Genomic DNA, 13761 nt, shown 5'->3' with positions numbered 1-13761 from the left:
ACAAGTTAGATTGTTTTTTTTTTTTCCCCCCCCCCCTTTTTTTTTGTACAACATTTTGGTCAAATTGGGCAGCCCTACAAACAAGCGCAGCAATTTTTTCAAAATTGCATTTAAAATCGCAATAAGTTTTTATCAGAAAATTTTTTTTTTTTTCCTCTCTAAATCGGGCGGCATTATCTGGACATTTAAGTCACACTTTATGTAATGTAATGGAATTAATGGCAGATCGTTTCTTCTGTATTGTGATGAACAACCATGTGAAATGGATTATTGAGAAAAAAAATGTAGGGCCGATATTTGATTCTATCCATTGTTCATTAGATTTTGAGATGTGGCCATTGCACTCAAAAATCAATGACAATTTGCAGTTAATTCTTGGATGAATCATTCAATATAAGATCAATAACATGCATTTACAAAATATATAGGGTGAATTTTCATTACGTCAACTTTTTTACATTGTCACTTACTTTTTTTTTTAATGCAGGCATATGAAAATTACTCCTTTGAAGAGCTTCGCTTCGCCTCACCGACACCAAAGAGGTTCAAAGACTATTTTGCTACCTGTCATATATAAATTACAAACAAATTCAAATGTAAGACCGGGTTTCATGTTCAGTGTGTTCACTTTTTACTCAGACCCAGTGAGAACATGCTTATCCGGGCAAACACAGACGGCACCTACAGCGCTAACTGGACCCCTGGTGCTGTTGGGCTGTACACCATTCATGTGACCATCGATGGCATTGAGATTGGTAACTGCTTTTCAGGATTTATTCATCTTCATATTAGAGCTCTGTATTTGGAGGGTGTCTAAAGTGGTTCATGTATGTTTCTAGTGCTCAAATAGGTTTTCAAAATCAGTAGTTTCTTCAGAAAATTAGAAAAAAAAGAAAATATGATTTATAGTTGTTTTGCATGAAGTCTTTGTTTTTGTTTTTTTAAACCAGTGTAGTAACACTTGATATTACAGAGCTCATGAAATGGGTTTGCTGACTAGAATAATGTTTGTTCAGATGCTGGTCTGGAGGTGGAGGTCAAAGATCCACCCAAAGGAATGATCCCTCCTGGCACTCAGATGGTCAAACCTAAAGCTGAACCTCAGCCTAGCAAGGTGAGTTCCCAAATTCCCAAGCGACTACGGATCAGGTCTGACCACTTCAGCCATTCAATTTATACCACATTCAAAAGTTTGGGTTGGTAAGATTGGTAAAAAAAAAAATAAAATCACCAAGGCTGCATTTATTTGACCAGAAATACAGTTAAACAGTAATATTGCAGAATATTATTACAATTTGAAAACTTTTCTGTTCGAATATATTTTAAAATAGTTGATTCCTGTGATGCAAAGCTGAATTTTCAGCATCATTACTCCAGTCTTCAGTGTCACATGATCCTTCAGAAATCATTCTAATTTGCTGATTTGCTGCTCAAAAAACAATGTTGAAAACAGTTGTGCTGCTTAATATTTTTGTGAAAACCTTGACACATTTTCCCCTGCTTTTTGATGAATGGAAAGTTTAAAAGAACTGCATTTATTTGAAATAGAAATCTTATATTAACATTATAATTTTTTCACTGTCACTTTTAATGCATCTTTGCTGTATAAAAGGATTCATAATAATGATCCCAAACTTTTCAGGGGTAGTGTAAATGTTCACAACTGGACTGTTATTCTCTGGAAATGATGATCAAAAATGTTTTCCACTGAAGAAGATAGTATATGATTACAGCATTTATTTTATGAAATGTATGATTCTGGAAGTTGACATCCTGTGGCTGTATATTCTCAATATCCATTATTTATTACTTAATTATTATAAATATTTTGTCAATTTACTTGTAGCTTACACCTAGCATCTATTACTTATTATATATATATATATACACACACACATTGGTACGTTCGTTTTTGTTTATATAGGTGAAAGTTAGTGTGGAGGGCTAGAGACTATTTATACATATGAGTGCAAATTAGGGCTGTGCAATTTGGGGGAAAATATCAAATTGCGATTCGATTAATCGCACAGCCCTAGTGCAAATAGTGTTACTGTTTGTTTTTTTTCACCGTGTATTTCTTTACTGTGCATTGAACTGGGAAACAAGCAACACAACTGAGCAAAGTCAAATGTCTTTGCTGCCGAATGTCTCTCAGTTCATCGGATGGACTGACATTTCTCTCGTCTGACAGGATCTGCGGTTCTGTGCTCTCTGTGCTGTGAAGCCTCACTCTCTGACTGCAGCTTCCTGCCATCTTCTCATCTGTCTCACTGTCTCTCTGTCTCTCCCCCTCTGCTTCTCTCAGGTGCGCAAATTTGTGGCCAAGGACAGCGCAGGGCTGCGTGTGCGTAGTCACCCCTCTCTGCAGAGCGAACAGATAGGCATAGTCCAAGTCAATGGCACCATCACATTCATTGACGAGGTAAACCGCTCTAGAATAGGGCCAAACTGTTCTGAATTCAAGTCCTTTTCTGTTTTCTCTTTCTTTAATCTGTGAACATAAGTATGAATGATTGATTAATGTTCTGTTTTAAAACAAAAGGCTTTTAAAACAATTTCTGCATCTCTCTAAGCTTTCAGTTTGACTTTTGATTTGGTTTATTTGCCTATCCTTTGCTTCATTCACATGCAGGAGACTTTGAGGCTGTAGTTAAATCTCAAATAGGAACTATCTATTCCAGCCAACTGCTAAAAAGCCCATTGCTGCATGCCAATCACTCATAGCTCCTATTAGAGCCAATCTCACATCCACAATGCTGTCGGTTGCTCTGAAGGCCCTTTCACATGACTGGCAGGTGCATTGAACTCTGTGGAGAAAAGCGTCAGCTACGTACAGCCTTACCAAGAAACTTGCCTCAATCATTTGCTGTTGACCTTTCAAAGCACATCTAATTGGAAAAACTGCATGATATTTGCATGACAGGCCAAACTATTTTTATAACAAACACACTTTGCATTTAAAATTTTGGACACATTTAACTGAATTTATTTTTCATTTTATGGAATACTTTGTATATGCATCTTATTAATTACATAATATATTATCAATTCAAATCTGTTGTTTTAATATTTATACACCACTGTTTAGAAGTTTGGTCAATAAAATAATTCTATATATGTTTATAGAAGTCTCTGCATTCATGTGATTAAAAAAACATTTTTACAATAAAAAATAACTGAACTATTTTATAACTGTTTTAATATACATTTTAACATATTTTAAAATTTGTATTTAAGCTGAATTTTCAGCATCATTACTCCAGTCTTTAGAGTCACATGATCCATCTGAAGTCATACTAATATGCTGATTTGGTGCTCAAGAAACATTTTCAACATTTTTCAACATTTCTATTCAAACATTTTTATCAATATTGAAAACAGTTCAGATGCTGCCTAATATTTTAGGGGAAACTGTTGTACTTTTTTTCAGGATTCTTCAGCATTTATTGGAAATAGAAATCTTTTGTAACATTATAAATTATTTTTGATCAATTCTGTTCAATTTAATAAATTTTTGCTGAATAATATTATTAATTTCTTACTGTGATTTCTTACGTATTCAGCTAATCTTACTGCCCCCAGACTTTTGAAGGGTTTTGTATTATCTAATAATTATTTAAATATTATATTACCAAATTTGGATCAATGTTTAATGCTTAAAATTGTTTTTGCAGATTAATTGCTTTGCAAAACTAAAATAACTTTTTTAAATGGATTTGTTGGAATGGATAGTAATGGAATCAAATGAATATTAAAATATATATATATACTGTATATATATATATATATATATATATAATTTTATTTTATTTTCATGTCCAAACTTTTGAGTGGTAGTGTAAACTTCCTACTGTCTTGTTAACTGGCAGAAGTTACCCTTTCGATGGCACTGCAGTGCTTTTCACATGCTCAAAGTAGCGCATGACTCTCCTGCTGAGCATGTTGAAGCTTGAACTTGAGTCACGTGAAAGGGCCTGTTGTTCCCTGCTGACAACCGCCAATAGCATTTACATGCATATACAAATTCTGTAGATGACGCATCTCATTTTCCCTCAACTGGACTTCCACTGTAAATCCAATTAGTTGGTGCTGCGCATTAACGCGATTGGCTCTGCAGCCTCAGAGGCTTGTGCGAGAGGCGTCTTAGCAGTTACAGGAGGGCATGGCTCCGCTCTGTTGCTTGTTTCCCATAGATCCACAATGATGATGGTGTCTGGCTCAGACTGAATGATGAGACAGTAACGAAGTATGTTCCCAACATGAATGGGTACACTGAAGCCTGGTGCCTCTCTTTTAACCAGCATCTGGGCAGAAGCCTCCTCGTCCCTGTCGACGTAAGTAAAAGGCCCTTCGTAGATTAGCCGGAGCCCCTACATATTCCTCATTTGGGAACGGGATTTGTAACTGCCAGCATGTTTAGGGTGATCATTCGATATACTTCAGTTTGGCTCATTTTACAGTGAACCATGGGCATCTAATGACCCACTCCCAAATGTCTACATGCATGCTGTGTCGATTACTTACAAAGACCAACTAAATGTGTCTGCATGTGTTAGTGCTACGGTGTAGTTTAGTTTGAGCATGATCACTCGGAGACCAGGATGGAGAGTGTTATGGGTGGGTGCATGTTGCCAGTCCCTTGTCTTATTAACTCCTGGTTGAAAGTCACTAACTCGTGCACACTGTTTTGTAGGGCTGCACGATTATGACAAAGTTCATATTTTGCAAGATTTTGCATTTATGTTCACATTAAAATATTATGTTTCTTGTTAAGAAAATTATCCGGTTTATACCACATCTACACCTTGTTTATTATAAAGACTGGAATATACTAATCTTAAAGGGTTGGTTCACCCAAAAATGAAAATTCTGTATTTAATTACTCACCCTCGTGTCGTTCTAAACCCGTAAGACCTCCGTTCATCTTCGAAACACAAATTAAGATATTTTTGATGAGTTCTGAGAGCTCTCTGACCCTCCCATAGACAGCAATGAAATTACCACGATCAACGTTCAGAAACGTAGCAAGGAGATCGGTAAAATAATCCATGACATCAGGGGTTCAACAGTAATTTTACGAAGCTACGAGAATACTTTTTGTACGCAAAGAAAACAAAAATAACGACTTTATAACGCGTGACGCAGCTGACACGGAATAACAGACGATGTTTACGTTCAGTGGATACTCTCCAAAATGGCACCAGGGTGACGCGGAGGAGACGAATTGTTGAATAAAGTCGTTATTTTTGTTTTCTTTTCATACAAAAAGTATTCTCGTAGCTTCGTATAATTACGGTTGAACCCCATTGTTACCCACATTAAAGCACTGGGCATCATACACTTTGCCAACTTTGTAAACAGTTACAGAGAAAAACTGTGTGTCAGCAAAATTGCATAGAAATGTGCACCTCTTTGCTAGGAGACACATGACCAAGGCTTTAAATTTGATTAATTGCGATTTGATCGCTTCCGAAATAAACGTTTGCTTTAGAACGTATCACCTTATTATTTCCATGGTGTTTGTCATACACGTGACACACCGCAGCCACAATAGCGCTGTATGACCAATAACCAATCACGTCAAGGGATCGATTCCTATCACTAGCATGCAAAATATACCAATACCAGCACAAAACCAAAAATAAATTAGAGCAAAAAACCAATTAAGCCGTGGTTTAATGTGAATTTAGAACCGCTAACTAGCATTATAACCCGTGGCAACAGTGTAAAGGTAGCCCGGAGTCAGACCCACCTTTCCCGCATTGGCGAATTGCAAAGCTGAATTTTCCTTACTCCAGGCTTCAGTGTCACATGATCCTTCAGAAATCATTCTGTTATGCTGATTTGCTGCTCCAAAAACATTTCTTCTTATTAATGTTGAAAACATTTGTGCTGCTTAATATTTTTATGAAAACCATGACACTTTTTTTCAGGATTTTTTTAATGAATAGGAAGTTTAAAAGAACAGCATTTATTTGAAATAGAAATCTTATATTTACATTATAATATTTTTCAATGCGTCTTTGCTGTATAAAGTATTAATTTCATTAAAAAAAAATCATCCTGACCCCAAACTTTTCAAATGTAGTGTAAATGTTCGCAACTGGACTGTTATTCTCTGGAAATGATGATCAAAAATGTTTTCCGTTAAAGAAGATGGTATATGATTACAGCATTTATTTGATGTATTTTATGATGATGAATACTTTCTGGAAATTGACATCCTGTGGCTTGACATGCTAACATCCATCTGAAACTTTTTTTTTTTTAAACAGGATTTTAGTAATTATTTATTACTTAATTATTATAAATGTGTTGTCATTATTTTACGCTGAGCTTACACCTAGCACCTAGGTTTACTTGAGGGACTACATGAAATTTATGTATATAATTTTTTTGGTACGTTTGTTTCTGTTTATTGGTGAACTATTGGTGTTCAGATAGCTGTGTGGTGCCAGTGCTATTTATACTTACCAGTGCAAATAGTGTTACTTTTTATTTCTTTACTGTGTATTGAACTGGGAAACAAGCAACACAACTGCACAAAATCAGATGTCTTTCCTGCTCTTTACTGCTGAATGTCTCTCAGATGGACTGACGTTTCCATCGTCTGACAGGAAGTGCGGGTTCTGTTCTCTCTGTGCTGTGAGTCCTCGCTCTCTGACTGCAGCTTCCTGCCATCTTCTCATCTGTCTCACTGTCTCTCTGTCTCTCCCCCTCTGCTTCTCTCAGGTGCGCAAATTTGTGGCCAAGGACAGCGCAGGGCTGCGTGTGCGTAGTCACCCCTCTCTGCAGAGCGAACAGATAGGCATAGTCCAAGTCAATGGCACCATCACATTCATTGACGAGGTAAACCGCTCTAGAATAGGGCCAAACTGTTCTGAATTCAAGTCCTTTTCTGTTTTCTCTTTCTTTAATCTGTGAACATAAGTATGAATGATTGATTAATGTTCTGTTTTAAAACAAAAGGCTTTTAAAACAATTTCTGCATCTCTCTAAGCTTTCAGTTTGACTTTTGATTTGGTTTATTTGCCTATCCTTTGCTTCATTCACATGCAGGAGACTTTGAGGCTGTAGTTAAATCTCAAATAGGAACTATCTATTCCAGCCAACTGCTAAAAAGCCCATTGCTGCATGCCAATCACTCATAGCTCCTATTAGAGCCAATCTCACATCCACAATGCTGTCGGTTGCTCTGAAGGCCCTTTCACATGACTGGCAGGTGCATTGAACTCTGTGGAGAAAAGCGTCAGCTACGTACAGCCTTACCAAGAAACTTGCCTCAATCATTTGCTGTTGACCTTTCAAACCACATCTAATTGGAAAAACTGCATGATATTTGCATGACAGGCCAAACTATTTTTATAACAAACACACTTTGCATTTAAAATTTTGGACACATTTAACTGAATTTATTTTTCATTTTATGGAATACTTTGTATATGCATCTTATTAATTACATAATATATTATCAATTCAAATCTGTTGTTTTAATATTTATACACCACTGTTTAGAAGTTTGGTCAATAAAATAATTCTATATATGTTTATAGAAGTCTCTGCATTCATGTGATTAAAAAAACATTTTTACAATAAAAAATAACTGAACTATTTTATAACTGTTTTAATATACATTTTAACATATTTTAAAATTTGTATTTAAGCTGAATTTTCAGCATCATTACTCCAGTCTTTAGAGTCACATGATCCATCTGAAGTCATACTAATATGCTGATTTGGTGCTCAAGAAACATTTTCAACATTTTTCAACATTTCTATTCAAACATTTTTATCAATATTGAAAACAGTTCAGATGCTGCCTAATATTTTAGGGGAAACTGTTGTACTTTTTTTCAGGATTCTTCAGCATTTATTGGAAATAGAAATCTTTTGTAACATTATAAATTATTTTTGATCAATTCTGTTCAATTTAATAAATTTTTGCTGAATAATATTATTAATTTCTTACTGTGATTTCTTACGTATTCAGCTAATCTTACTGCCCCCAGACTTTTGAAGGGTTTTGTATTATCTAATAATTATTTAAATATTATATTACCAAATTTGGATCAATGTTTAATGCTTAAAATTGTTTTTGCAGATTAATTGCTTTGCAAAACTAAAATAACTTTTTTAAATGGATTTGTTGGAATGGATAGTAATGGAATCAAATGAATATTAAAATATATATATATACGATGCCCAGCTCTAGGCGCATGACGCTTGTGCTGAGCATGTTGAAGCCTCAACATGAGTCACATGAAAGGGCCTGTTGTTCCCTGCTGACAACCGCCATTAGCATTTACATGCATATACAAATTCTGTAGATGATGCATCTCATTTTCCCTCAACTGGACTTCCACTGTAAATCCAATTAGTTGGTGCTGCGCATTAACGCGATTGGCTCTGCAGCCTCAGAGGCTTGTGCGAGAGGCGTCTTAGCAGTTACAGGAGGGCATGGCTCCGCTCTGTTGCTTGTTTCCCATAGATCCACAATGATGATGGTGTCTGGCTCAGACTGAATGATGAGACAGTAACGAAGTATGTTCCCAACATGAATGGGTACACTGAAGCCTGGTGCCTCTCTTTTAACCAGCATCTGGGCAGAAGCCTCCTCGTCCCTGTCGACGTAAGTAAAAGGCCCTTCGTAGATTAGCCGGAGCCCCTACATATTCCTCATTTGGGAACGGGATTTGTAACTGCCAGCATGTTTAGGGTGATCATTCGATATACTTCAGTTTGGCTCATTTTACAGTGAACCATGGGCATCTAATGACCCACTCCCAAATGTCTACATGCATGCTGTGTCGATTACTTACAAAGACCAACTAAATGTGTCTGCATGTGTTAGTGCTACGGTGTAGTTTAGTTTGAGCATGATCACTCGGAGACCAGGATGGAGAGTGTTATGGGTGGGTGCATGTTGCCAGTCCCTTGTCTTATTAACTCCTGGTTGAAAGTCACTAACTCGTGCACACTGTTTTGTAGGGCTGCACGATTATGACAAAGTTCATATTTTGCAAGATTTTGCATTTATGTTCACATTAAAATATTATGTTTCTTGTTAAGAAAATTATCCGGTTTATACCACATCTACACCTTGTTTATTATAAAGACTGGAATATACTAATCTTAAAGGGTTGGTTCACCCAAAAATGAAAATTCTGTATTTAATTACTCACCCTCGTGTCGTTCTAAACCCGTAAGACCTCCGTTCATCTTCGAAACACAAATTAAGATATTTTTGATGAGTTCTGAGAGCTCTCTGACCCTCCCATAGACAGCAATGAAATTACCACGATCAACGTTCAGAAACGTAGCAAGGAGATCGGTAAAATAATCCATGACATCAGGGGTTCAACAGTAATTTTACGAAGCTACGAGAATACTTTTTGTACGCAAAGAAAACAAAAATAACGACTTTATAACGCGTGACGCAGCTGACACGGAATAACAGACGATGTTTACGTTCAGTGGATACTCTCCAAAATGGCACCAGGGTGACGCGGAGGAGACGAATTGTTGAATAAAGTCGTTATTTTTGTTTTCTTTGCATACAAAAAGTATTCTCGTAGCTTCGTATAATTACGGTTGAACCCCATTGTTACCCACATTAAAGCACTGGGCATCATACACTTTGCCAACTTTGTAAACAGTTACAGAGAAAAACTGTGTGTCAGCAAAATTGCATAGAAATGTGCACCTCTTTGCTAGGAGACACATGACCAAGGCTTTAAATTTGATTAATTGCGATTTGATCGCTTCCGAAATAAACGTTTGCTTTAGAACGTATCACCTTATTATTTCCATGGTGTTTGTCATACACGTGACACACCGCAGCCACAATAGCGCTGTATGACAGATGTATCACTTTTTTATTTTGTTTTTCCTTTTTTTATTCAAAATATTCACAAACTTTGTTAACTATGTCATCAACTGTCTGATATTTTGATTCTCGAATATGTGTAAGTGAATGTGTTTTGTTGTTTACAAACTAGTGTTGTCAAAAGTACCGACTTCGGTACCAGTCGGTACTGAAATTTTAAAAACGTCCATTTCTCGCTAACATTTGAGCGCTGTTGAGCCGATTCTTAAACATTGCTGATTGGCCAATGTGTTCACGCGCTCAACAGATGTGACTGTGATTGGCTACAATGATCATCGCTTCTCGCTCTTCACTGAGCGTTTACATAGAAGCACATGGGAGCATTTGAACAAACACAAACCCACATTGTTACCCACATTAAAACACAAACCCACATTGTTCGGTGTAGTTTTGCAGCTATCAGAGCAGAAAGAAAAGCTGTTGCTCTCCACATTGTTTTTCATGTTATGTTTATATGTAAAGTGTGCAAGCTTTTTCGCAGTTGTAGATCGATAGATAAGAAAAAGCCCATTCATACACCCGACCATTGACCCTCCCATTAAAGTAATCTGGAAAGTGGTTGAAAGTGAACAAAAGAGATGGATTAAAACACCAGGTGCAGTGTTTCCCACAGACTTACACTCTTTGTGTGGTGGCACTTCGCCTGGGAGAAATATATATGTATATAATGCAAATATAAAACAGCAGACAAGCTTATTGAAAGTGCAAATTCATTCTCTGCCAGCAGGAGGCGCTTTAGGAGTGGCAGAAATAGCGGTTTCCCCGGTAACGGCTATAATCAAAGCAGTGCTGCGCTCATGAACGCTACTTTATCAGGCATTATAGGAAAGATTAAATGAAAATGACATCAAAACTTTTCTGAAGACAATCGGTGCCCTTCAAAAAAGATACATTTATATAAAAACACACGTGCCGCGTTTTGATTTTGAAACGTGCAGTGCTCATGTTTATTCAACGAAGTCAAAGCCTTTTGGAAAATCTATTTGTGGCGGTCAGTGTTGATATTGTGCGGGCCACCACAAATAAATCAATGTATGGGAAACACTGAGGTGTGAATAGGAATGTGTCTGCCTTGTCTAGCTGTGATCTGATTGACCAAAATGTATCTTAATACCAGGTGTAAACAGGGCCAGATTCTGAAGCAAAAAAAATCTGTCCATAATACATTATAAGATTTTCTGCAAAATAGGCCAATTACTGCATCCCAAAATCTGCAGACTGACTTTGACTTTCTCCAACTAGTGTTAACTCTTCCAGACTGCAAATCAAGAGCAAGATCCTGTGCAAATGTTTTGTGTATTCCAGTGTTCTAGGTTTGGCATATCACTCATTCCGGTGTATGTTAGCATCTACACTATCTACATTGTAAGTGAGTGGTGCAACATGTCATGATTGTTTTTGATTTGCTTTTACAGCTTTTTTTGGAATGTCAGGTCATGTTTCTTCAACTTTCTTATTCATAACAGAAATAAAACAAGTCCTATGCGCAAACAAGGTGACAGGAATACACCTATAGGAAATGCTGTAATTGATACTTCATGATTAGTTTATTGTGACAGCTGTAATCACAATCTCTTTGATTAATTGTGCAGCCCTACTGTGTTGTTACTCATTATATGTGGTGTGAAAAATAGCTCTTGTGTGGTAACGAATATCAGTGTACAGAGCTTTGCTGGTCATGACATGAGCTGCATCAGTGAAATGAAAACTTTAATCTCTTCACATAACCAATCTGAAATTGTAAAGATTCATTTGCTTAAGAAATTTGTTCAGTGAAACCTTTTCAGCATTTGGTTTAAAGGTGATTGATCCGTTTAAATTTCTCACACTGAATTAGCTGTCGGGGTCCCGCAACTTTTAATGAGGTTCTGCCATGAAACAAGCCGTTGTCCTAAGCCAAGGCCTGAAAGCAAGTGATTCGGAGAGCATAATTACCTCTGGATGTGAAAATATCATCAAGGCTCCCAGTATGAACAGCATGGCACACCACCAATCTTTTTTGGAAGATTATGAAGCTTCGTATTTTTTATGTGATTTATTTTTCATTTGCCGTATTTTGATGTGATTTAAATTCTGTTGCAATTGGAGCACAATCTTCTGCAGAATTGGGATCGTTTTGTTTGCTAGACCTTCTTCTCTGCCGTCAAATTCTTCTTGTACTGTCTCATGAAGAAAATTCAAAAGAATTAAAATGCACATAAAGAAACTGTCACTGCAACAAATCCATCTCTTCCAAAAAAAGGCGAGCCATGCCATCTGCGTTTCTAATTGAAGGGAATTCCCGATCGTGTTTTGACTTGCTTATAATCTGTTGCTCAGAATATCTTTAGCACTAGCCAAGGAGTCAGGGATATCGACTTTTTGTCTTGGACGACCTTATCTTGTTTTCCTCAGGTGAGTTGTGAGATGAGGTGTGTGTAGCTTGGCTGCTGCTTTGCTTTTCGCCAGTGTTTCTCATGTTTTTGAGACGTTTCAGATTGTGATTTTTACATGTAGTACTGGAGAATCATCAGAGTTGCATGTTTAATTGTGTAAATTGTGTGAGTGAAACAAAAATATTTTACCATCTTTTCCTTGTATGCACAAAGTTTCCAGTAACACGTTTTGAACCTAATGGTCATTACATTACATTTATGTTAATCTTGGGTAAAGCTTTTTGCGTTTTCATGTCGTAGTTCACAATTAAAACAATTGAAATTCAGTTGCATGAGGATTTAAAGAAATAGTTCACCCACAAAATAAAAACGTTGTCATTATTTACTCACCTTCATGTCCTTTTTAAAAATGTGTATGCTGTTTTCTTCCATGAAACACAAAAGGTTAATACATTTTTGAGGAATTTTCACACTTTGACAGTTAATATTGACCCAGAAAAGTACTGAGATGATCGACAAAGTAGTACATGTGACATCAGTGGTTCAACTGTAAAGTTACGAAGCTACGAGAATTGTGGACGCGCGTTCACGACAGTATCACGACGCGAGCGTGTGGCGGCGCTGACCCAGATCCGGCGTAATGACGTCATCACGCCGGATCTGGGTCAGCGCCGCAACACGCTCGCGTCATGATACTATCGTGAACGTGCATCCAAAGTGACGCAGTAGAGATGAAAGTTTGGAATAAAGTCATTATTTTGGGGGGGTTTTTTGCGCAAAAAAGTATTCTCGTAGCTTCGTAACTTTACAGTTGAACCACTGATGTCACACAGACTACTTTGTCGATCATCTTGGTACTTTTCTGGACCTTGAACGTGGTAGTTACCTTGCTGTCTAAGGGAGCGTCAGAGAGCCCTCAGATTTCATCAAAAATATCTTAAATTGTGTTCCGAAGATGAATGAATGTCTTATGGGTTTCGAACAACACGAGGGTGAGTAATTATTGACAGAATTTTCATTTTTGGGTAAACTAACCCTTTAAGCTCAGAAAAACAATTTATGCAAATAAGTTTGATGATGATGTTAAAGAAGTCCAACCATATATGGAAAAGATTCTTCAAAATTCTCCTTTTGTGTTCCATGGTACAAATAACAACATAATGCATAATAATAATGACAGAATTTTAATTTTTGGGTGAACGACTTCTTAAAGCGGAATATGTGAATGCATGTTTTTGTTTTCCCTCACACAAAGGTAAAATGATTTTTGTCAGTTTATGAACAGCATGTCTATATAGTATTAGTCAGCAGAACTTGACATCAGAACACACTGTTATGTTTGTTATAATGATCTTCATTCCACAACCTAATTAGTTACAAGTCACAGTTAGGATAAGATGATGTTTGTAAAGATTGTCTTTCTTTGTATTTAGAAGCACAATTGGCAAGTTTATGTATATACATTATTTTCAAAAATACATTAACCTTACTTGAATGTGC

General features: G+C 36.7%; 1 protein-coding gene across 1 annotated transcript in view; it reads left to right on the top strand.

Moving 5' to 3' along the window:
• The window catches only part of LOC107664005 (E3 ubiquitin-protein ligase MYCBP2-like), a 157021-nt gene that overhangs the window by 109341 nt on the left and 33919 nt on the right, over positions 1–13761 (top strand). Inside the window, 5 exon segments of the mRNA XM_016454448.1 lie at positions 488–543; positions 640–755; positions 1017–1114; positions 2306–2422; positions 4194–4334. Of these exon segments, the coding sequence (XP_016309934.1) occupies positions 488–543; positions 640–755; positions 1017–1114; positions 2306–2422; positions 4194–4334 (528 nt within the window).

Source organism: Sinocyclocheilus anshuiensis, unplaced genomic scaffold (assembly GCF_001515605.1).
Source record: "Sinocyclocheilus anshuiensis isolate Anshui unplaced genomic scaffold, SAMN03320099.WGS_v1.1 scaffold247, whole genome shotgun sequence".
In the NCBI taxonomy this organism is placed as follows: Eukaryota; Metazoa; Chordata; class Actinopteri; order Cypriniformes; family Cyprinidae; genus Sinocyclocheilus; species Sinocyclocheilus anshuiensis.
The sequence above is the reverse complement of the archived record's forward strand: the minus strand, read 5'-3'. Positions and strand labels throughout refer to the sequence as shown.